This window comes from Typopeltis vanoorti, chromosome 4 (assembly GCF_054136105.1).
Source record: "Typopeltis vanoorti isolate ZY-2024b chromosome 4, IOZ_Tvanoo_1.0, whole genome shotgun sequence".
Classification (NCBI taxonomy): domain Eukaryota; kingdom Metazoa; phylum Arthropoda; class Arachnida; order Uropygi; family Thelyphonidae; genus Typopeltis; species Typopeltis vanoorti.
The window spans coordinates 28,377,057-28,404,065 of NC_143552.1; the positions used below are offsets into that span (position 1 = coordinate 28,377,057).

The 27,009-nt window shown below is 34.4% G+C and overlaps 1 protein-coding gene across 1 annotated transcript in view; it reads right to left on the reverse strand.

Moving 5' to 3' along the window:
- LOC150107184 (uncharacterized) overlaps positions 1 to 27,009 on the reverse strand; it is a 646,985-nt gene that overhangs the window by 463,108 nt on the left and 156,868 nt on the right. Inside the window, exon 6 of the mRNA XM_090391664.1 lies at positions 11,547 to 11,717. Within this exon, the coding sequence (XP_090247790.1) occupies positions 11,547 to 11,717 (171 nt within the window). The remainder of the gene's footprint in view (positions 1 to 11,546; positions 11,718 to 27,009) is intronic.

Sequence of the window (27,009 nt, forward strand, 5' to 3'; positions counted from 1 at the left end):
TAATTGTATTGTAAATGTGTTAATATGCTTAATAAATCTTTGCTATTTTTAAACCTAAGTGTCTGAGTTCTAGAATCCGATGCAATACTTGTAAAAGGTTTGAATCTGAGCAGGGAAGAATAGGTTGCATTGTGGATCACGACTGCAAATCAATAGTCATTTGTGTACGTCTTGAAATCAATTCTTGGTTAAGATAACTTTACTTAATCTAACTGTTTTAGGTGGTGCTGCAAAAAAAATAAATATTCCTAGCTATGAGAAGATAGATTTCAAGAACTTTGCGACTTAGGTTTTGGTTCGCTCCTGAGGCAATCTCTTTGTGTCTTGGAGGTACCATGTGACTCTGTAGGGAAGATCGGAAGTATAGAACAAAAATTCACAGTCTAAGAGATTGGGACACAACAATACTTGTTGAAGAGACACTAGTTGCCCTCCCTTATATAGTATGGAACAAAATATAGCACATGAGAACAATACTAATTTCATTAACAAAATACAGTTCAGTACAATAAAAAGATATTTATTATAGCAAAAACTTAACTATTTTGTTAATTTTTCTTCAGCCAGCTGCTCAATTCATCAAATCTAAATCCACTGGGAAAAAATCAATGGTATTATAAGTATTACTCAATGTTTGAAATTATCTCACTTTACATTCTCAGTGTCAGGCAAAAGCATAATTTCTTAATTTCTTAGATGATGATGTCAGGCAACTGGGAACAACATGGAACAACATGTTGCATAGGGAGGCTAGATATTCCAGACATTCACAGTAACTAATAGCAGTTACAATGTGAAAATTAAAAAGGCATAACTTAATCAATGGGGAAAGTAAAAAAAAAAAGTCCATTTGCAAAAAAAAAGGAAGAAGAAGAAGATAAAATTACAGCTATGATAAAAACAAATAAGGGAATTATAATTATTGCAAACACTCATGCAAATAATGCATTTTTAATATACACAATACGTATCATATAATACACGGTACATATAATTTTCCTTAAACTCATTTACAACCACCTCTGGCAAGACATTTACCACCCTCCAAGAAAAAATTTAGTCTTTACATCCTTGGTAACCAGATGCTTACATAATTTCCATGGGTGATTTATGTTTTATTTTACATCCTGCCATGTATAGATAAAAGTCTTCTGTGTCAATTCTATAAAATTCCTTTAATAATTTGGCTGGTATGGCGAGGAGTCAACTGAATAAATTGATATGAATTGAGAGAAATTATTAGTCATGAACATTAATAGTCATGAACTTATATATAGGAAAGTGGCATTATATATGAAGGAAGCATTATATGAACTTAATGCCACTTTCCTTTATATGAATATAATAAAGGAATATAATAAATATCAACATTAATGTGAGCTTTGACTAGACAAAAAACAATGCAGTTTTTTTTTTATTTGTTTTATGAATACAGTAGAACTCAGTTATAACGAATTCCACGGGACCGCATATATTTGTTCGTAATAACCGTTATTCGTTATATCCATCATAATTTGAGCGAATTAAAAATGTTTTCAGATTTTTCTCAGCATAGGCATATTGGATAACATAAATACATATGTACATACATATATATAAAGAACAAAAATTTATTTTTAAAACTTCACATTTTTACATAAAAAAATCATCAAGCGTGCTTTGCTTTGCACAAGACGCATATTTCATACATTTGAAATTGTTCCTTATACCACTACAATGCTTGAATGTGTCATCTGAACTTACAGATCACGATTCCATAAATCTTGTTAAAATATGTAAAGCACTTTCTGCTTCACACCAGGTAACGATTTTCTCATCATTGCTATTTTCTTCCTCGGAGTCACTACTACTATTATCTTCTTCCGGTGTATGAGAGATTTGTTTTAAGATGTCAGCGTCTGTCGGTATACCTGAAGTTGCGACGCCATTATCAATGTCTATAAAATTATCAATCTCTGTGCACGTTTCAAAATTGTTCAAGTTTCGCGCATTTAACCATGCTGATAACGGCAAGTTATCCTCTTCATCTTCTTCAGATTCGCACTCATATTCCGCAAGACCGGCTTTCTTAAAACAGTTTTGTATCGTAGACAATGACACCAAATTCCAAGCATCACTCATTAAACATATTGCGTGAAGTACACTGATCTTCGAGGCATAAGCATTTACTGCAGATTTTTCTCTGCATTCTATCAGTTCCATGACTAACAGACAACGAAAATGGGATTTAAAACATCTAATTATGCCTTGATCATCTAATCACTGCAAAGATTTTTATCCCACTTACAAATTTCATTTTTGAAAATTGAAGATGTCATTCAGGCCTTCTTATTCGCTGTATAATCAATGGGAAGTTTCTCTATGTTTTTAAAGCATCTAGGCTTTGCCAATTTTCCAATTACAAGAAGCTTTCTTTTATCACTACTGGTCATGTTCGCACAAACTAAAACTGTGAGTCTATTTTTTGATAAGTTTTCCGCCAATGCACTTTTCGTTTTTAAATTGAAAAGTTTTATCGGGCGTTAAATTATAAAAAAAACCTGCTTCGTCTGCATTATAAATGTTGTTGTATCCATACCTTCGTTGGATGTCTGGCCATACATTCTTGATCCAGTCAGAAACAACGTTTTTGTCAATGGACAATGTCTCGCCACTTACTTTTGCGTAGACAATATTGTTTCTGTTCTTAAAGCGATCAATCCACCCATTGTTGCATTTAAAATCACAACAACCAGGTTGAACAGCAAATTTTTCGGCTTGAACTTTCAAAATTGGTCCGCTAATAGGTAAGTCAGCAGTTCTTTGCACTTTAAATCACGAAAGAAGTGCCTTGTCAACGTCACTTTTATTACACTTTTTTAAGTTTTTTACACTTTGATAAATTGTTTTCAAAAGCTTTCAGAGTCAACTGGCGCTTCTTCCAAATTGTTGATATTGTAGATGGGGACAAACCATACTTCTTTGCTACTGTCAGATTTGATTGGCCACTTTCCACCTCCCGTATAATTTCTACTTTTTCAGAAACAGATAAAATTTTCCATTTGACTCCCGACATTTTTCCCAACCAGAAAATGCGTACGTACGAAATGGCAGTAAAGGAACGACTAACGTGTATTATTCGTTCATTATTCCCGTGAAATGAATTCGTAATAAACATGAAATACATGCATTATTTCAAATGTAATTTAAATATACCTTCAAAATTATTCGTTATAAACGTGAATTCGCTGTAACCGTGATCGTTATAACTGAGTTCTACTGTATTTATTCAAAAAATTTGCTTTCGTGGTGTAATGCCAAATAAAGGAAAGTAACATTATGACGAAATTAGAGATATTAATCTCAGCTTTTTCCTTTACGCAGATATTTATTAGATTCCTAAATAAATCTTGTACAAGCCTTCAGGATACCTAACTAAACTGAATAATGGCCTTAACAAATTTGGCATGCAAAATGAGAAATAAAAAGATAGTGAAAACCACTGTTGCATTCTAAATGACCAAGTAAAATATCTTAACTGTACAAATTTAAATAAGAGGCAAAGTATTAATTAAAAAACTACTAACTATGGAATGCACAAAGAACTATTTCCCATAATATGTATAATTTCAGGCCATAATTTTGAAGATGGTGAAGCAAAGTTTCACTCCCTTTGTATAAACATTCCATAAGATAACTACTTATGTAAAAAAAGCTTAATCTTCTTCCAAAGAACTTTATGTTTGGTGGAGAGGATTTGTTTCTGCAAGTCTCAACTCATGGAATTTAATGTAATCAAGATGTTCATCAAGAACAACCACATATATACCAGTTTGGCCAAAATATGATAACCCACACTAGCACAGAATTTGAGAGAGTCCAGGGTGGGCTAATGCCAAAATTTATCCTTGGCAGGGCTAACTGATCTAAGCATTTTGGCTACTCCTTCAGAGATACCTTTAACATACAGAAAGGTAGCATGATGGATCACCTCATGGGAAGCAGATAACAAGGAAACCCTATAACTATTAACAATTTTGTTGATATAAGACTCGCTGAAGCCACTAATGAGGGTAGACTTGACCTAATTTATTTCTTGAGATAGCAGCAGTTACTTCAGTAGAGTAAAAAGAGTAAGCTCAATGTACTACAGCCTTGATGGTGCTGTAGTACATTGATTTTTGGCAAGAATGGTGATGTGAAAGAGCATGAATGTAAAGTCAGTATAGGTTTTCTTTCTAAAAACAGAGAAGTGAAATTTGATTAATTAACAAAGGAGGTCCAGAAAGCAATTTGTTGATCTTTTACATCAAAAAGGAACAGGTGAACTCTGTTGATCTTTGTGATCAACAGCCATGGAACCACTTTAATAAGATATAGAACCTCCTTTCACTGTGATGACTGAAGCAAACATATGGGGCATAGTTTCCACAACAATCAATGGGAATTTTGGACAATTCTTCCTGTAGGCATGTAATAAGGTTCTGAAGTGTTGTGGGACAGATGTCTCTTAACCTCCCCCAGTTCACCCCACAGATGTTCAATATGGTTGAGATTAGGGCTCTATGGAGGCCAGTCAAGTGTGGTAACATTCATGTCTATAAACCAGGCAGTTACAGCAGCAGCCTTATGACAAAGTGCATTGCTGAAAGAGACAATGGTCAGTTGTGTAGAAACATCACAAAGCAGGAAGCATTGTAATGTCTAGAATGTCCAGATACCTCTCGGAGTTCAATGTTCGTGGCACAGAGGCCAAACAAGGAAAAGCAGGACCATACCATTTACACTGCTACCACTGAATTTCATAGTTCATGACCTCTGGTAAGAGATGTTCACCAGGAATGTGCCACATCCACACCCATCCATTTGCTCAGTAGAAGGTGCGCAGTGATTTGTCGCTTCATAACACAGCTTTCCAAGGTTTCCATGTCCCCCATATATGCTCTTTGCACCAATGAAGACAATGCTGCATGTTCGTTCAGGTAATGTAGGGCTTGCATATTGCAGTCCTACCATGAAAACTTATGTTGTAAGCCTCGGTTGGTTCTGAATGTTTTGTGCAGATTTGTATTCCAGTCGATGCCTGGAACTCTGCATTCAATGTGTTGGCCAATGAATGATGGTTTTTTACATATTATCCATTGTAGCACCCTGCAGTCATGTTTGGTGAGTGTGACAGGCCATCCACTGCAGGTAGCACTTGCAGTCGATCCCTGCACTTCCATCTCAGTATGGTATCACTGACTGTTGACCTGGGTGGGCTAAATTTGTCAAAAATTTGCTGATCAGATAGGCCTGCAACATGGCAGCCTATCACAATGCTTCTTTCAAACTCTGTCAGTTCCCTTCTCACAGTGATTTCACCTAGACACAGCTGCACCGACTTGGAAGGATCACATTCCCCAAATTTATACCAGCAACAAACGGATGACTCATTACATGCATGATGCACCTTCCCCATAGGGGAATCTGTGGACTTCTTCCCAAGCAGTGTATGTCAAATCACAAGGATATCATTCACATACCTAGTATAAAGAGGATTTAGGAGAGACACTGTCCAGTGAGCACTGTTTGAATCACTCCATTTAAAGATGGAAAAAGAGGACTAATCATGATTGTACCTTCAATTCCTGATGAAACTTATTTTAATGTAAAGTAGTCAGAGTAGATGACGAAGTCAAAGAGGCAAACAATATTTGCAGGAAAATCTTGCCAGAGAAGTTGAATGTTTCATCTAAGGAAACTGTGGTGAATAAAGACAATATCTAAGCTAAATAAGATTTCTATGGTGATGATCAAGCTCTGATCTTTTCTCTTAAATGAAACTGTTCATACTAAGTGGAGAGAATTTTCCCATGAATTATGAAAGTAATTTACTAACGGATGAGGAAAGGTCCTCATCCCTTTGTGGACCTTAGTAAGAAATTTACTAAGGTCCACAAAGCAAACTATTATTCTGTTATGTCTTGTCTTACTCTGCAATTCTGAGGAGGAGAGTTAATGCAGTCTATGACAGGACATAACAGAATAATTTGCTTTGTGGACCTTAGGAAGTTGATACAATTGAGGAGGATCAATTGTAATCGAGATAACCGGTTTTAAGTTTCTATATGGTTTCCTCATCTCAGCAAGAGACACTACAAACCAATGAGTGTGTTTCATTTTTTTTAAATTTGGCTAGTAGTTAGTATGATCAACAGGCGTATGACATGTTGAATAGTTACGTACCATTGATGTTACTGAATTGGATTTAAACGGTATTGATGCGAACACAGATTGATAAGAAAATAACTATTTATTAACTTAAAAGATAATATTTCACTGGTATTATATCCAGCATCTTCAGAGCACACAAAGTTTGTTAGAAATTTGAGATAACCACAATCCGGTGTAACAGTGAGGCTAGTATAATGCAGCATGCAATACAAGACTAAAAAATAAATAAAGAAATAAATAAAAAAAAAAAGTAGTCTAAAGTTTTGAAAAAATATAGTAGTCCAAATAGTAATCTTTGAAAGTTTGAAAAATAGTAGTCCAAAGTTTAAAAAAAAATAAAAATAAAAATAAAAATAAATAAATATTAATTTGGTCTTAGGATGACTGTCTCTCAGGAACAATCTCTCTGACTTGTAGAAGCTTCTGTGCAGTACTTTTGTTTTTTTCCAATTGATCCTTTGTGCTGGGGTATCCAAAGCATGGTCTGCCAGACCCGACTTGCCATAGCAAAAGTGCAGAATATATTTTTTGTGTTCACAGGCAGATGTCCACAGCTCTTTCTGTCTGTCTGTAGTAGGCTCAATAACAAGAACAGGGCACTTCATAGACTCCTGGATATGATTAAGGAGTGAATCTGTCCTTAGGTGAATGGATGAGAGTTGCCAATTTCACATAAGGTTTAAATATGGTGTGCAGATGGTGTTTGTTAAGTACTCTAGATATCTTTTCAGATGTGCTTTTAATGTATGGGATGGTGATAGTTTTGTTGTAGCCTTCTGTGGTAGATAGTGGGGGGGGGGGATTTTGGGTAGCATTTAGTATTTTATCTATCTTATGGGGATTATAGCCATTGGTTAGGAAGGTGTGATGCAGATGAGAAAGTTCAACAGTGAGAGCAATGTCATTGGAACAGATTACTCTAGCTCTATGGGTCAGTGTTTTTAAGATACCATATTGTTGAGAAGGGTGATGGTGTGATTGTTTGTGTAAATATCTCCTTGTATGTGTGGGTTTTCTATAAACCGAAAATGATAAGGAACCTTCTGGAAGACGTGTGATCAGTGTGTCCAGGAAGGGCAAGCAGCCATTGGCTTCTAGTTCCATTGTAAAGTGGATTTTAGGATGATGGCTATTTAGATGAACTAAAAATGTATTCAATGTGTCTGGGCCATGTGGCCAAATAGCAAACACATCAACAACATAGTGTAGCCAGAGACTAGATTTGAGAGTGGCTGTGTTGATAGCTAGCTTTTCCAGATGTTCTATGTAGAAGTTGGCTGGGGGGGGGGGAGGATTCCCATAGCTGTCCCATCTAATTGTTTGTATATTTTCCCTTTCCATGTAAAATAACCTGCCTGTACTGTGAATTTAAATAGCTGAAATATATCAGGGGGAAATTGTGAATTTAGTAAGTTAAGTGTTTCAGTCAATGGTACATTAGTGAATAATGAGGTGATATCAAAATTCACCATTAGATCTGAACTATTTAAGGTGTGTTTTCTAAAATACTTTTTAGGTGGGTACAATTTTTAACAAAAGAGGGAGAATTGTTTGTGCTAGTAGTTTGGCTAAATGTTTAGCTAGTTTATATGTAGGACTGTTTATACTATCTACAATAGGGCGTAAAGGTGTACCTTGTTTGTGAATTTTTGGAGCTCCATATATTCTGGGTGTTTTAACATGAAAGGGTTTGAGTTTGTTGACTGTTTCTTTTGGCCAGAAAGTGACTTTGTTCAATAACTTGTACACCTTATTCTTTTGTGAGTTGGTGGGATCTCGATCTATAATTTGATATGTTGACCGGTCTTGGAGAAGTGCATGCATTTTGCTTTCATATTCTGTTGTATCCATTACTACAGTTGTGTTTCCTTTGTCTGATTTAGTTATTTAATGTGGTTATTATTGCATAGCTCTTTTAGAGCCATTATTTCTTTATGTGGGATATTATTTTTGGGAGGCTTAGAATGGATTAGGATATTGGCCACGTCTAACCTAATATTATTGGCTATTGTTGGAGGCAGGCCGTATATTCCACGTTCAACAGAAGCCATTATTTTGGTTTTTGGAACTTCTTTAGGAGTAACAGCAAAATTGTGTCCATGACTTAATGCACTCATGGCTTCTTTGGTTAAGGTTAACGATGATAAGTTCACAACGACGCCATCTTGATATAATTGCAGCCACTGCGTAGCACTGCACTGCTGGAGGATTTCAAATTTCATCTGGTGTCGGTTTTTAACTTTAGCGAATTTTTTGTTGGCTGTAGAGTCAGAGATTCTATCCAGGATAAACCATAGCGGGTTCAAAATGTCAGATAGTATATCATGTAGCGCATTGATGGAAGAATTTATTTTTGAAAGTTTTCGGCAAGTAGCGTATATCTGTCCCCGGTATCTCGGCACCTTTTTAAGAAGGCTAACCTGTTCAGTTGCCGTGCCAATTTTACTTTCCACTTACCATACTGTCGTGCCTTGCATTCGATATTATCTCCATGAAGAATATTTAACCATGTGGATAGGCTTGTGTTCATCACACATGTTGAATTGGATTTAAACAGTATTGATGCAAACACAGATTGATGAGAAAATAACTATTTATTAACTTAAAAGCTAATTTAAGTTAAAGGATATTACATCCCATATTGTTTCTTAGCCGAATATAGAAAATATATAAAGTTCGGCAATTCCAAGCATAATGTTGCACTATCCAAATACTTGGATAGTGCAACACCTGACCAATTTGGTAGTGCAAACTGAGGCAACTCATAGTAAGCTCCAGTCACTATTCTTGGTATTTACCCATAATGTGAACTTAGCTCCTCGGAGCTGTATTTACTGTTCTACATTATGAGAGAAGGTCACTACCCAGACCGGTTTCAACCTTTATTGAGGTCTCATCAGTGAGTAGGTAGACCTAGTTAATACCAAGTTTGTAGCGAACAGAACTTGCATCCTTTCTATGAGAATTGCCAAGAAGGTGTCCTAATCAATTACTAATTATATGAAGAGCCAAAGGCTTCAATTCGGCGACATGAACTTATTTAAGTTAAGGGATATTTGTTATTCGGCTAAGAAACAATATGGGATGTAATAACCCTTAACTTAAATAAGTTCATGTTGCTGAATTGAAGCCTTTGGCTCTTCATATAATTAGTAATTTATTAGGACACCTTCTTGGCAATTCTCATAGAAGGGATGTAAGTTCTGTTCGCTAAAAACTTGGTATTAACTAGGTCTACCTACTCACTGATGAGACCTCAATAAAGGTTGAAACCGGGCTGGGTAGTGACCTTCTCTCATAATGTAGAACAGTAAATACAGCTCCGAGGAGCTAAGTTCACATTATGGGTAAATACCAAGAATAGTGATCGGACTATTCTTACTATGAGTTGTCTCAGTTTGCACTACCAAATGGGTCAGGTATTGCACTATCCAGGTATTTGCTTACGCTTGGAATTGCAGAACTTTATATAGTTTCTATATTCGGCATGAAACTCTCTGAGTTTCTTATTCGGCTAAGAAACAATATGGGATGTAATATCCCTTAACTTAAATATGTTCATGTCGCCGAATTGAAGCCTTTGGCTCTTCATATAATTAGTAATTAAAATACAATATTTCGCTGGTATTATATCCAGCATCTTCAGAGCACACAAACAAAGTTTGTTACAAATGCGAGACAACCACGATCCAGTGTAACAGTGGGGCTAGTATAAGTAATTGCACCATTCAACACAAGACTAAGAGCCTAATACGGCGGCATCTAAGTTAAAAAAAAAAAAAATTAAAAAAAATAAATAAATAAAAATAAAAATGGTAGTCTTAAGTTTTGAAAAAAATAAAATAAAAATATTACTTAATATTTAATAAATAATTATTTTCTTATCAATCTGTGTTCGTATCAATACCGTTTAAATCCAATTCACCATGTGTGACGAACACATAAGCCTATCCACGCAGTTAATTATTCTTCACCAATAATGTTAGTTTACTGGAATGTTTATTTTGGTCTCAAACTACAAATGTTTTAAGCAACCTTTAAAAGGAAGCTGATGATTTGGAGAAACTTTTGTATCTCTCTCTCCTAATGATGTCATCCTCCTTCTCAATATATTTCTCCCCAAACTTTCTTCTTCTAGATTGTATTGCTTCTAATCACAAGCTACTCTTGCTCTCTGTCTGTTGCTATCAAACATCGGGTTTGGAAATACATTATCCTGGAAAAGTATTCTTCTGCCCGAGGACACAATGTAACAGTGCAGTTTAAAATGAAAGCAAAGTCTGCGTTTTACTTTCCTTTTAAAGAAGGATGTGGTTCTTCAAATGCATAAAAATGAACGTGGAAATTTCAATATTATTTATTTTGTTATCAAGTTTTTAAATTTTAGAAGTAAACTTGAGGTAAGTTCTTTCTTTCTCTTCATGATATCAATAAATGGTGTGATCAAAGTTGGGAAAGATCACATATATACATAAGATTTTTCTCTTCTGACTACAAATGCTACTAAAAAAAAATTGTTTTAATAAATAAAAAAAAAACATTTAAATTTTATGTTGAAAGTTTATCCACTTGGTTATACTATAAATGATGCCAAGAAATTATATTCTTGATTTAATCCTTTATCCAAGTGTAAACAAACAAAGTTTGCACATGAAGTAACTTCATGACTAGGCAACTTGTATATAAAGGCTAATAACTTCACATCACTTGCCTTAGTATCCCATAATGCAAAGCGCATATCCTTATGGACTTTCATACTAAGGCAAGTGATGTAAAATCATTAACCTCTATATACAAGTTGCCCAGTCATGAAGTTACTTCATGTGCAAACTTTGTTTGCTTATACTTGGATAAAAGATTAAACCAAGAATATCATTTCTTAGCATCTTTAGTCATCATCATGCGTATCAAGGATTTAGGCCTAGCATGGCCTGTTCCGGCCTTAGAAGTCATCGCTGAATCGTTTAAGAGGACGTCCTGCTTTTCTTTTTCCTAATGGCTTGTACTTTAAGGCTTGTTTTGGTAATCTTTCTGTTTTCATTCTTTGAACGTGTTCCATCCATTTATGTTTATATTTTTTAATTTTTTCTATTACTTTTAATTTATTATATTATCATCTTTAGTGTATATTAAAATTTTATCTATGTTTAAAAAAAACTGTATATTGCAAAATTAAAAAATCTGTTATTGTTAAATAGCAGATATTTAACAGCAAAGAGATGGATAAAGACTAGAAAAACATTCAGAGAATCATCATCATCATCAGTTTATAGTGTGAAGATAAGGTAATGGTTTTAATAGGTTTTACACGTGGAGAAAAGGCATTATGGAGGGGGGGGGGAGAATATTACCTTTAATATAAATATTATCCATTGCATCTTGGCCCAGCTGTAATCTTGGTCTCTTTTTGTTTTTCTTTAATGGATCAAGAAGATCATATATTTGATCATTATATATTTCAGCAAATGATATCCAGAAAGAATACAGAGTACCATTTACATTTTCATAGGATGGATGATCACCTGGGAAAAAAATAAATTAAAATAAAAATTGTAAAACATTACAAAACACAGAACATAAATAAAAATGAAACTGTTAGATAACAGAAAATTATTAAAAGAAAGCTATTAAATTATGAAACTTATATAGTCTTCATTAGTCCTATCTGTATTTAAAAGCAGCAATGACAGAATTTTAGGATCCATTATATTGGTGGGATTAGGCTTGAAGAAACTGATGAGGCTAGGGATCTTGGAGTGTTAATAGACAGGAAGTTGAAGTTCAGGGGCCATGTGGCAAAGATTGCAAATACAACACAAAAGATAATTGCAATGCTGAAACGAACGTTCGCATGTAAAGATATTATTTTGCCTCTTTACAAGGCCTTGATAAGATCTCACTTTGACAATTGTGAGCAGGTCTGGTCTCCTGGTTTCCATTGTGATTCTGATATATTGGAGAGAGTACAAAGGAGAGTGTTAAAAATGATATCAGGATTGTGTAATACTAATTATGAAAACAGATTGAGAATTTGTAGACTGCAGATGCTAGCAAACAGGAGAAAGAGGGGGTGATATGATTGAGACTTACAAACTTCTGAAAAGGTCATACAGGATTTCAATTGATGGAATTTTTCAATTTATGGAGGGTGGAGAAAGGATGAAAGGGCATCCTTGGAAGCTGAGAATGAAGGCCACCAAGAAGGGTGTGTGAGGGCTAGTAGATTTTTTTCTCAGAGGGTGGTGCATGATTGCCTTTGGATGTTGTGAATGCACGCAGTGTGAATGAATTCAAGAATAAGTATGATAGGTGGTGTGTACAGTATGTGGCCTTCCTCGATGAGTCACTAATTCCCTGGAGGTCAATCTTAATAATAATAATTATGGTTGGATTTTTAAAGAATGTGTAGAACTAACCAGGGCTTCTGACTTAATGTCCAATTCTCATCTTGGGGTTCACCATGGTGAATCCCATTATTTCTGTAAATATTGTTTTCTAGTCAGCATACACTCTGAACATGCACCAAGCCAGTCAAACTGCATTCTGTATTCACTAAAACCAAAGGAAAAATTATGGTAGAACATGATGAAATGACATGCCAGCAGAAGCATTGCTAAGTAAAACCAACTTCTGCTGTTTTCAACAGACAACCAGGATAAATAATGAAATGTCAGCTACTGAAACAAATTCCAAAACCCCATATACAGATTACTAGATTAGCACCATCAACATAAGAGGCATCAATGGAAAAGGAGTGGAAATGGCAAAACCGGAGAAGTAACAAGTTGACATAACTATGTTTCTGGGGAAAATAAAAAAAAAAAGGGGGGGGGGGGTTGAAGAAAAAGAAAACCAGGAGAGAATGTTGTAATCAGGCAACAATTATCAGAGAAAGGAAGGAGTAAGAACAGTAGCCAACACTAAATACAAAGATAATCTTCTTAAATGACAAGCAATTTTAAATCAAGTGATGTAGGCAAACATCAAAATGAGGAATTAGAGACTGATACTTATTTGTGTCTACTATCCCACAGAAATATCATTCAGGAGGAAAAGTAAAGGAATTTTTCAAGTCTTTAAAGAAAACAGTTAACATTAAGAAAAAGTTGGCCCTCACTGGAGATCTAAACAGCAGAATAAGAAATGAATAGAAAAGTCGGATATGAGATTGTTTGGCTTTATGGCTGAGCTATAAAGGCCAGTGTATTATGCCTGTAAATTGCATGTGTATTCCTGGCTGATTTGCGTGTTTTGTAGTATGAAAAGTTTCTGGGAGAAAAATTCTGCTACCACTGTACAAGACCAGCTAACATGAAGATAAGAGCAGAGCTGATAATAAGATGAGTACATGCTGGATTTCTGCTTGGGACATGGACTAGTCATTACTAATACCATATTCCAACATAAATATGGGAACAAATTCACATGGAAAAAATGCATGAAATAAGAAAGGTCTCATTGCCTATGCTATTGTTGATAGTGACATCTTCACATTTGTTCAGGAGAGAAGAGCATTTGCAGGCCATTTAAAAAAAAAAGTGATCATTTAGTTTTGAGCAGGATAAAAAATGAAAATCATACTGAAATCAAAAAGATGTACAAAAGTTCTAAAAAGATTGCCCACCAGCTTTTGGAGGTGAAGTGTAAATCAAGAAAAATATTATTCAAAAAAAAAAAAAAAAAAAAAAATTAAATAGTTGGAAAACAAAATCCAAACATCACAGACATAGTAGCAGATGCTAAAGAAAACTTTAGCTAGGGAGGCATGTTGAGCCAGACGGGCCAAGTAGTTAACACGTTCACTGCCACGCTGCTCAGGCATAGTTTGTTCCCACACACCAAGCACTTTCGCGTCTTCAAGATCACTACGAATAATCTCGTAGCCGGCTTATCAGACAGAATTTTGTTTCATATGCCAACTACGAGTAATCTCATATCACCCCCACCCATATATTGCATGAGCTGACGAATGTGTTTGTTGCGTCAAGTCTCTAAAAACCTTCAGTTTCACCATGACCAGTAAAAGTAAAAGAAAACTTACTGATAAAGAATTAGAAATTTATGCTAATATGAGTGATGATGAATTTAATGAATTCATCATTGCAAATGAAAGGAAAAGAGGGAAGTTCTTTCCATTTCAAATATGCACAAATTTTAAATGGTTGAAGCAAAAAATCGGAATGGTAAAATTCAATTAAACCCAAATCGTTAGGGACTATAATTTGGGTATGTCAGACATCGATCTTTCTGATCAAATGCTTTCTTACTATTCCCCCTTACAAAAGACAATTAGATGGCCAAAGAAATTAGCAAGATGCATTTTTCATATATACATTCAAAATGCGCATAAATTTTATAATATAATTACTGGAAACGCAATGACTGCGTTAAAATTTAGAGATCAATTTATCTCAGTTTTTGTTGGAATGGATGAGCTTACATTATCAGCAGGATTCGGAATCTTCATTATTTGGAATTTTTACCACCTACAGAAAATAATACTCGCCAACAAAGCTATGCAGAGTATGTACACGAAACAAACAAACGACGCGAAACACGTTATTATTGTCCTGTTTGCCAGGAAAAACCACCATTGTGCATGGAAAATTGTTTTAAAGTGTATCATTTGTAATTTGAATAAATTGGTTTTTATTTTATTGATTTCATTTTATTATTTTTATTGATTTTTATCAGTTTTAAATTGATTTACAAATTACGTGTTATACTATGGATTAGCTCGCGCTTGGCATAGGAGGTTGGTAATCGACATACGAGTATATTCATAGTTGGCATCTGAGACACATACATAATATACTATATTTTAGTTGAAATTATTTCCCTTCTATCAAGCCCCCAGACGTGCTCTCGGCTTTATTCAGAATCCAAGGGTCCAAATTAAGGTAATTATACTAAGGGTTAACTAGTGTTTGGCATAGGAGGTCGGTAAATCGACATACGAGTATACTCATAGTTGGCTTGTGAAGCTCATATATGAACTACGAGTATACTCATAGTTGGCAGCGAACGTGCTAATGTAACCACTCTACCCCCACCAATAGACAGTTGATTCAAATCATTATATTATTATTATTATACGGTTAACTCCATAGAGTCTGAAGACTCATTGCAGGAGACCCACAATCTCTCATACCTCTCCTTGAACCCATTAACAGACAAAGCACTCACAACTGACTCTGGCAACCCATTCCACTCATTCACAACCCTCCAAACAAAAACTTTAGTTTTTACACCCCCTACTAACCACACCTTTATTCAACTTCCAGATGATCCCTTGTTCTGGTCCTTCTAGCCAAGTGCTAAAACATTTCCCCTGTGTGTATTCTATAAAACCCTAGAAACAACTTAAATGTTTCTATTATATCTCCTCTTTTTCAACTATCAACCAACTTCTGCAATCCACACACATTGGTCACTCACATCTGAATCCTGTCCACTACTTCCTCATTCCTAAGAAACCCATGGGACCAGATTTGAGCACAGATTCAGATATGGGCATATCAAGACTTTATAAAGAGGAATAACAACTTCCTTATCTCTACTTGTTAGTGTGTTCTTTAATAGCCAAATAATCTTATGGGCTACTTTAGCAATATGTCCTCTAAATTTTAACCCTCTATCTACCATCACTCCCCAAATCTCTAGCTTGTAATCTATTTATACCAAAATGCATAACTTTACATTAAGCTGACATCCATTATCTTTTGCTCATACTGACAGCCTATTAAATTGTCCTGCAAGCTCCCCACATTGCCTTCATTAACTATTATTTTCTTAATTTTGAACCATCAGCAAAACAACTGAATATTTCCTTCCAGGTTATTTCCTATATCATTTATGTACAAATTAAACAACAATGATCCTGGCACTGAACCTTGTGACACCTCAACAAATTTGGATGCATGAGACTGCCCCAAATTTGGGAAACATTTATCAGAAGAACTTCAGCCCAAAGGCTAAGAACTACCAATATAGCCCGCCAGGGGGCACCATCAGGACTTTAGGAAAACGGTAGCGTCCTAGCTTCGGTTCTCATTTGCTGTTATATAGTACTTGCGTGCACTTGTCTTTGTATTATGTTCCCAAGAAGATGGCAACGTGACGTTTGCCGAAATATCGGAAAGTATATATTAAAGTTTATTTAATTTATATTTCTAGTGTACGCTGTCAATTCCTTAATTATTAGTTATCTGTAAACTGGTCGCTACCCTTCATTCTTTCTTTTATTCTTATTTCTTCCCCCAATGCTATTGGAGTATTCGAGGGCTAGGGGTGAACCTTTCCAATCTTATTTTGTTCTTTTTGTGCAGTGGGAGTCTCCTTCTCTCTCATCATGCCCAGCTAAAGCTAGAAGGCAAATGCAGCAGAGGAGTGGCAAACCAGCTGCATTAAAATTGCCAAAATCCTCTTCTGAACAGAAAATCATTACAGAGCCAAGATAATGCAACCGCATTCAGAGCAGCCAATACGACTGTTTTTAGAACACAGGAAACAGTTGAAAAATATGTTATGTGGTCAGTTCAAAAAAGAATCCACCTCCTAACACTGAATGTAAGGATGCGTCTTACACCAGGAAAGACCAAATTGATGGAGAAAGACCTAGATTAAGTGGGATATAATAGGTATTGCTGAAACACACACACACACACTGGCGAGAAGGTGTGATAAATTTGAGAAATGGAAAACTAGTTTACTCAGGAAGAGAAGATAACATCCAGAGAGGGAGTTGCAATAATAATCAGTAATCACTTGTAGAACTCCATGTTCACCTTCGAGCCACATGCCCCAAGAATTATAACAATTAGATTAAAAGGAAAATAAAAAATGATTTTTTTTCTCTCAAAAATTACCCAAATTTATGCTCCATATCAATCATATGAAGATTAAGAATTAGATACTTTCTACCAGCAACTACTGGACCTTATCGACAAAACAAATGAAAAGGATATCATAACACTAAGTGGGAGACTTCAATGCCAAGGTAGGGAAATTTACACCCAACATGAAAGATGTCATGGGCAAATTTGGAGTGGACAAGAGAAATGACTGAGATGAAAGACTGCTGGAATTCTGTAAACGTAACTATCTATTCATCTCAAACACATCATGTTTTTCCATAGACCATAATGCAAATACACGTTGATGTCTCTAGATGGCATGATTAAAAACTGTATTGATTACATTATGATCAAAAGGAACTGGAAATCCTCTATTCAAAATGTAAGAATACTAAAGAAAGAAGATTTTGACTCTGATCACAATTATTAGATGCAAAATTAAGTTGAAATTTTAAAATAGCAAACCAAAGACACTAAGCAACATTATTAACATAACTGAAACTCAAAGATAAAACCATACAATACAACTACAGAAACATAATAGAAACACAGTTAAAGAAAATAACCTTTGACAATGTAGAAAATAAATGGAAAATGAGCAGAACAGTTATAGTAAATGTTGCAAGAAAAAATACTCAATACAACAATTAGAGTGGATAAGCACAGAAATTTTGGAAACTTTAGAAGAAAAAAAAAAGAGGAAAATAAGCAACATTATAAAAGATGAAACACCAAATAGATAGAATGTGCAGATCTGTAAAAACACTTGGTTAGCAGAAAAAGCAAAAATGTGTGACTAAGACAATAAAAAGAATGATAGCAAGACTGTATAAAACTTATAAAAGAATTTAAAAAAAATCCCAAAACAGACCACTAAAAAATGAAAGATAAAAACAATATTGAAACTAAAACAATTGAAGAGATTAAAAAAATTTGGAAAGAATATTACAAGATACTTTTCCTGAGGGATGAAGACTGGAAAAACACAAATGACGAGACTGAAAGAGAAAAACCACCAATTATAATTAAAGAAGAAATTCTGAATGCAATAAACCAAATGAACTTACCTAAGTCACCTGGTTATGATGAACTTCGTACTGAACTGTGGAAATATGGTGGCATAGCAGCCATCAATTTCTTGTTTGAACTTTTTAAACAAATACTATATACTGACAAAATTCCAGATGACTGGAAGACAGGCATCATAATACCAATTCTCAAAAAGGGAAATAAACGAAGGTGTGAAAATTATAGACTCATAACAATTTTAAGTCCCAGCTATAAAATCTTCACAAGCATTATTCAAAACAGAATCCAGACTTTAATGAGGCAATAGGAGAAATTCATGCAGGATCACAATTAGACCTGGAAGGTCTACTATAGACTATATTTATACAGTTAATAGCCTGACTGAAAAGTACTGGGCATACAACTTACCTATATATACTGCAGTTTTATTGACTTTAAACCAGCAGTGGATTACATTGACAGGAACAAAATGATAAACATCTTAAAATCTATGATGTTAGATTCAGAACTACACGCCTTTATTGCAAATTATTATAAAGATATGGATGTATGGGGGTGTCGAGGAGAGATAGTATCTCTCCACTTGGACGTCACATATAATTGTGGTTCAGCTGGATTGGTTCTCACTGGATACCCAACTCTCAATTATGGCTCCAAGAAGTTACTGTAAACTCGTAATGGCCACAACCTGGTAAACTGTGTCAACCCACAGGCTAAACTAAGTGAGGGTAGCCAGATATGGCAATCTCAAGCAGCGACTGTATTCAGTGAATCGGCTGCAAACAGTATCTGTACTTCATGTTAGTAGCAGCTGAATTCAGGTCAACGAGTGGTGGTTAACACTTGACAAAACTTAACCATTGAAACTGAATGAACCAACCTAACCAACCTAAAGATGCATGCCAGCTTGACCGTTGCCCAGTCAAACAAGGGTCATGCCCACTATGTGGGAACCAAGATAGTAGCGAAGGCAAAAAAATATGTTATTGGAACAAAACATCACCTAGTAGACAGGAAAAACATAACAAGCATAGGAACATGGAACGTAAGAACCCTTCATCAGGAAGGGGCATTGGAAATACTACTGCATGAATTAGACAACTATAGATGGGAAGTGACTAGTCTCTGCAAAACAAGATGGGCTGGAAAGGGAGAATTTCACCATGGACAGTACAAAATTTTAACTTCAGGCAGGGAGAACAACAAACACCAAGAGGGAGTAGTATTAAAACCAAAGGCTTAAAACTCGCTATTGTCCTACAATCCTATTTCTCCTAGAATAATTAAAGCAAGATTTAAAACATCAACTGGATCACTGACTATTATCCAAGTATATTCACCAACTTCAACATCATCATCAGAAGACATTGAGGAGTTCTATACAGATCTGCAAAAAGCAGTACAGCAGACATCAAGTCAAGATCTCCTAATTGTAATGGGGGACTTAAACGCAAAAGTAGTCAAAGACGGGGATACCTGGTCTAGAATAATTGGACAGTTTGGGTATGGAGAAAGCAATGAACATGGCAAAAGACTGCTAAACTTCTGCTAAAATAATAGACTAACAATAACCAACACTCTCTTAAAATAAAATAAAAAAAAAAAAAAATGAACATGGATATCACCAGATGGACAAACCAAGAATATGATTGACTATATTATTGTAAACCAAAGATGGAAATCGAGTGTCCTAAATTGTAGATCCTTTGCTGCAGACTGTGGATCAGACCATAAGCTAGTACCAGCAAACCTAAGAATAAAGTTAAAATCTGAAAAGACTTTTAGAGTCAAAAGGAGACAATGTAAATAAACTACAAGACAATAATATTCTAAGAAAATATCAACTAGAACTAGATAAAAACCTGAAGGAACTACCAAAACAGAATACAAGGATCGAAGAACATTGGTGCAAATTAAAGGAAATAATATTAAAATCAGAAGAAAATACAATAGGTTACACAGAAAGAGAAAGTAAAAGGGATTGGATCTCGAACAAGGTAAAGAGGTTAAGTGACCAAAGGAAAAGAATGAAATTAAAACAGAACTATAACAGAAATTAATATAATAGATTAACCAGAGAAATTAGAAAACTAGTTAAAAGAGACAAGAATAACTGGCTAGAAGGAAAATGCAAAATGGCAGAGAAGCTACCAAAAGAAAATAACTTTCATGGATTATATAAGCAAATAGATCAAATTAGTAAGACACTGGAAAACAAAAATGATAATGATCAAAAGCAAAGAGGGACAACTAATTGAAAGTAAAACAAAAAGAATGGCCAGATGGGAAGAATACTTGAGAGACTTATATAATAAAAACAGCTCTCAGGATGTTATTATTTCAGTCAATGAAATAGAAGATGGAAACAAATATCTTTATGGAAGAAACAATAGCACGTAGCATATATAAAACTAGGAAAGCACCAGGTATTGATTAGATACACGCAGAATTCTTAAAAGCAGGAAAGGAACAACTTCTGGAACCATTAAAAACATTATTTGAAAGGATTCACAAAAATGAAGCAATACCTACTGATTGGCTCAAATCAGTTATAACTCCTTGCCCTACATACAAAAAAGGAGATAAAACAGAATGCAATAATTACAGAGGCATTAGCTTCCTCACTATTCCAAGTAAGGTTTTTACGAAGGTACTCCAAAAACAAATTAAGCCATATACAGAACTAGCATTAGGAGAAGAACAAGCAGGTTTCAGATCAGGACAAAGCACAATTTATCAATTATTCACTTTAAGACAGCTAATAGAAAAGATGCTAGAGTACAACTAAAGTTGCTATATAAATTTCATAGACTTTTGTCAGACATTTGATTCAATCCGTAGAAGAGAACTATGGGAAACTATGAAAGAATCTGGAATCTCCAACAAAACTATAAGAATAATAAAGAATCTATACGAGAAATCTGAAAGTGCAATACGAGTGGAGGACACCTTAACTAATTGGTTCCACCCAGAGAGTGGAGTAAGACAGGGATGCAATCTTCACCAGACTTGTATCTTACACTGGAAGAAGAAATCAGTAAGGCCTTAGAAGACTCCAGAATTAAAATATATGGGAAAAATATAACAAACTTAAAATTTGCAAACGACGTTGCATTACTTGCAAACACAAAAGATCATCAATGAATTTCTGATAAAATAAAGGAAGAATGTATGAAATTTGGATTAAACCTAAATATAGACAAAACAAAAATTATGCAAATAGAAAAAAGAAACATCAATCTGAAAACTGAAATTGATAGTAATAATCTAGAGCAGGTAGAAAACTTCACTTACCTCAGAAGAGTAATTGAATACAATGGCAAAATTACAAAACATATAAACAGACGAATTAGCCAAGCATCCCAAACTTTTGGATGACTAAATAAAACATGGAAGTCAAGAGACATCAAACAAGTAATAAAAGTAAGAATCTATGAGACAATGGTCCTCGCAATACTTCTCTATGGAAGTGAATGCTGGAATCTCAAAAAAGCTGAAGAGAAAAAATTATTAACTGCTGAAATGGGTCGGCTAAGAAGATTACGTGGAGTATCTCTGCTGGATAGACTAAGAAATGAAGACATAAGGAAACGACTAAAAAAGAAATAACAATAATAGACAAAATCCAAGAAAGAAGTTTGGCCATGTGACCAGAATGGGAACAGAAAGATTACCAACTAAAGCCCTGTATACAACGATGGAAGGTAAAAGATCCAAAGGGTGGCCCAGAATTAGATGGATAGACAAAATAAAAGAGGACCTGAAAACCAAATCGCAACAAGCAACACCAAACTGGACAGAATAGTTCGGTCCCCAGAGACAGAAAGAAGTGGAAAGAGTTCATTCTGCCTCATCATCATCTACATAGATGATGGAAGAGAGAAGAAGAAGATTATAAAGATACCAAAGCAACTGTGAAATTTAATAAAGTAAAAATAGATGAATTCAAAGTAGAAAAAGGAGTGATGAAGGGTTGCCCATTCATACCAAATTTATTTCTTATCTATCTTGAAGAAATATGCAAGATTCAGAGGAACTCGAGTTTTTTTTATGTGACAGTCAGAGGAAAATTAATAGTATATTCCGAAAAAGGAATTGTGGAACTATTAAGTTTAAAGTGGAATAAGTATTGATAAATAAAAGTAGGCATTTTAAAAGGAATATTGGAGGAAACGCTAATTGGAAGATTTATAGGAGATTCCGAAAAGGGAATCGTAGAACTGTAAGTTTTTTTTGATTGGAAGAGTTAAGACTGTCAATAAGCATTTAGTGAATAAAAGAAGAATTTGCTATTTACGTTCTAAAGGAATGTTCGAGAAAACTCTGATTAGGAAGTTTCATCTGTATTAAGGATGCCAGATCTATTATTTCTACTGGAAAAGAGACAGAATTAAGTCAAGAAGAATTAATGTGTGCTACATAAATGATGGTAAAGGATCCTGTGAAAATGAAGAATAAAGTCACATATCTTTGGAAAAGGGCCTTGAGAGAAAGAAACTGTCTATGAACATTTTGTGATTATGCAAACAAAGTGTTTAGTCTAGTCTTAAGTGTAAGTTTATTTTTAAAAGGCCTTGGATCCAATTAATTTGTAGTTAGTTATGTAATATTTGTTTCAAGTGTATATATATTGTTTTTGTTATATTAAATGTGTTTATTTTGTATTTTGGTCTTGGGTCAGTGATTTATTTGGATTCCGAAAGAAATAGTAAAAAAGAGGTCATCGCACCAATTGGAGTGAACCCTTGTGCATATAATAATATATAGGTACACTCGGAAATAAATAAAAAAAGAATTGTTAGAAAAAGAGATTGATTAAAAATATCCTCTTTAAATAAATCTATTTTATTAACAAGTTCAATGTTAGTAAATGTAAACTTATACATCTTGATGTAATGAGATATCCAATGTCATATTGGTAGGATTATGCTAGAAGAAACTGATAAGACTAAGGGATCTAGGAATTTCAGTAGGTAGGAATTAAAGGGCCATATAGCAAAGATTGCAAATACAATTAATACGAGATAACTGTGTGTTATTCATTCTGAATAAGTAGCACATAGATACAGTTGAAAAAATTTAATTAAGATGGGTTAATTACAGATATTTTGATTCATGTATTCTGGATCACTGTCAGTGTAAACAGTTAGAAATTAAAAAATTAAACAATGAAGGTACAAGGAGAATGAAATCTCTTCTTATATGCAGTCACTAGACAGTCAGGTAAAATACAATACTATTAGGATAACCTGGAGAGAGAGAGAGAGAGAGAAGGAGATTAATAAAAATATGTGTGTGTGTTACACATAATAAAAACTTATATAACTAAACAGTGTAGTTCTTAATAATAATTCCCCAGAATTCTGACACAAAGAGTCCATGGGCAATACTAAAGTACTCTGGAACTTTCTTTAAAGAGATGCTCATATTTATGGGAACATCTATGTAGTAATTTGGCAACATTTCAAAGGACCTGTGGATGGTATTAATAATCCAATGTTCTGCCAAGATCTGATTTGTTCAAGAAATTGAACAAATCAGATCTTGAGACTCCAGGTAGCAGTAGAGATAAAATTTTATCTTTTGAAGATGTTTTTGAAGGAATTTATAGGCTTAAAAGTTGTGGAAATATTAAACTTCTTTAAAGTGCGAGAAATATGTTCTGTGCATGTCTTCTAATAGAGAGGGTGGAGAAAATTGTTGATAATCTACAGTTTTGAGGTTGAAAACACTGAGAATGGCAGTTTCTTTAAATGCAGAAATTCTTTCTGAAGTAGATCAAACAAAGAACGGATAATATGAGTTCTGGAAAGAAGGTATTTAATAATGACAAAGTTTGTGAGAAATGGTTAGCAGAAGTCTGATGGATATAGACCCAAAAAGAAAGGTTTGCAAAAAAAAAAAACACCGATAAGGAGCCATCCAATTCTAATACTGCTCATTCTTTGTAACTCCAATTTAGAAGAGAAAATTTTAATGATTGATCCAAAATGTTCAATACATGGATTATGTAGTGTCAGGGTGTGTCGTGACAAGAAGCAGTGATGTATTTAAAAGGTGTTACGAAAAGTGTTTGTTTTTTTCCAAAATTATATTGTGTAGATTTGTATAATAGTGCTTTTGTGTTATAGCCAGACTGGATATAATCATTGTACTGTAGTACTAAAAGTCTTCACTTTGGTTTTTATCTTAATGTGGAAGTACTCATTAACATTACAAATATGGCAGCAGCAAAGAAACATACACCAGCAACACAGATCTCAACTTGGAGATGAAGTTTTTCCCTGGACATTTTGCAGTGGACAAGATGAGACAATTGTTTCATGTGTGTCCAAAAATGATTTTTGGATTTATGGAGTGAGTGAGTGAGCAAAAGATTTATGGAATGATAGAAAGGAACGTATCATAGTATGTGAGAAGCGCAATGAAAGGCTAGGACATTCGAAAAATGAGAATGGTGTTACCTGGAATAATCAGGAAATGGATGGGAGTGCTTGCAACAGTAATAATAGAGGTGCCATGAAAGAACTTAGGCAGGAGTTAATGAAAATGAAGAGTCAAGTTAAATGTATGGAAGAGGAAATTGAATGTTTAAAGAAGGGCATAACTGGTGTAAATGACAAGGAAATTAATAATAAGAAGAAGCAAATATCTAAGGATGATAGGATTGCTTTGCATGGTGACACGATCATTAAAGGTGTGGTAAAAGATAAAGTGCACAAGACATGTTTTACAGGTGGTACAATAAACAAATATCAGATGCTTTGCACAGGAGGAAGGAAGGAATTGGTGTTGGAATTAGTGGTAGGCACAAACAACTTGAATAGTAAGACAAAAAATATGGAAAAGGATTTGAAGAAGTTGTTGCAGGAAGTGAAGAATAATAGTGTCATTGGGAAAGTGGTTTGTTGTCCAGATATGATAGCAGTGAACTGAGAAGGAGAGCAATAATACTGGATGACAAAATGGCTGAATTGTGTCAGGGTCCATACGAAATTAGTACCACTAAGAGTTAGAGGTTGAAAAGCAGGTTATGGAAGGATGGGAAGAGGATAGATACAAAGGGGAAGAAGTAATTATAGCAGAGCAAAGTGATGGTACAAAATGGTGGGGGATCATAAGAACATAAGTGAAAATCTGAGTCAAGATCATGGAAGCAGGGATAGTCAGAACAAAGAGAGAAGTGCACTATAGAAAAGAGAGTAAAGAGTTACTGTGCTGATGAGATGGCTTCAAACAGGGGAGAATTGATATGATTGTATACTAATGTACAGATATGGCAGTGCTCGGGAGGCATTATGCTTAATGGATGAACTGAGCTACAAGTGATGGAAAAAGGGACTATGACTGGTGAATGATATTGCAGCAAAGTTCTTCAATATCATATATGAGTTTTCCATGGTGCTGTAGGCGAAGAATTCATTTTTATGGAAAACAATGTCACACTCCACATACATGATCGAGACCGAGGATATTAACTGAATCGAGTGGCAGGCTCCCCAGATCTCAATCCCATAGAATGCATTCGAGATGCAACAGGGAGACACACTGCTGCTCGACACACAATTCCCCTACAGAAAACAAACAAGGCCTTATCCTTGCTCTGAAGAAGGAGTGGGCCAGTTTGCTTCAAGAACTCTTCAATCACTTTGAGCTAAACATGATATAACATTGTGAGAGCTGCATTGTAGTTCAGGGTGGACATATTCTATACTGAAATGTCTCTCTGCATAGTTTTCTGTAAGCGCTGTACATTAATTCCTTAACTACATCCTAGGAAATTTGTAACTTTTGCCAAAAATATATTGCAATTTAATATATATGAATTTATAATACATTTTTAGAGTAATATAATTTATTAGTATGCTGGCAATAAATTTATGTCCACATTTGGCTGTAGTCATGCAAATTTTTTTTCATATACAGGCAAAAATGTAGTTCGTCCTTAACTTTTAGACATCAGTGTAATATAATCATGGATGAAATAATTACAGAAATTAAATGGAAAAAAAAAAAGATATAAAAAAAGAAAATTTAAATTTGGTTGCACATGCCAATCAGATAGCACTACTTGTAGAATAATCTTCAAAAGAAAATATTAAAACTAACAGATATGCAGGTTTTAACATGCAAATATCGAAAGAAAAATCAAAAACAATGCTAATGGCAAAAGAACTAATCATATGTAAATTATAACTAAATGGAAAAATACTGGAACATATAATGATTTAAATTCCTAAGAACAACTTAAACAGCAATTAAAATAAATTATCAGGATTTAAAAATTCAACTATATGGGAAAATAAAGTTCTAACAAAAGAACACAAAAGTAAGAACATATAAATAAGTAGTCTGACCAACATTGACATATAGAACATCAAAACATAGAACATACAGTATAAAAAAAAAGTTTGAACACAACAGATAATACAACATGTGAAATGAAAACATTAAGAAAAATAGTTAATAAAACAAAATTCAACAGAGTAAAAAAAAAAAGAAAAGATTTATTAACAATGTCAATTACAACTCATAAATGTATGGATAAGAAAACAGAAGATTGGACTCAAATCAACATGTTAAATAGAATGAACCTAAAAAGAACAGTTAAACTAGCAAGAGAGTGGAAAGCAAATACGAAAAGACTACTTGGTAGACCAAAAAATGATAGACAAGGTCTGTATTAGAATACTGTGTTTGAACTGAACGTTATAGCAAGAAGAAGAAGACATAAGAAAGCCTTCTGAAAGAAATTCGTCAATGCAGAGGTCGAAAATTTCTTAGCTGAAAATCGACTAAGAAATGAAAAAAAAAAATACACACATGAACACAGGGGCAAGATATTTAATTAACTGTACTAAATTATATAATGATTTCAGCTAAAGTATCTTAAACTGAACAAATAGTGTAACAAACAGGGAAATTCAAT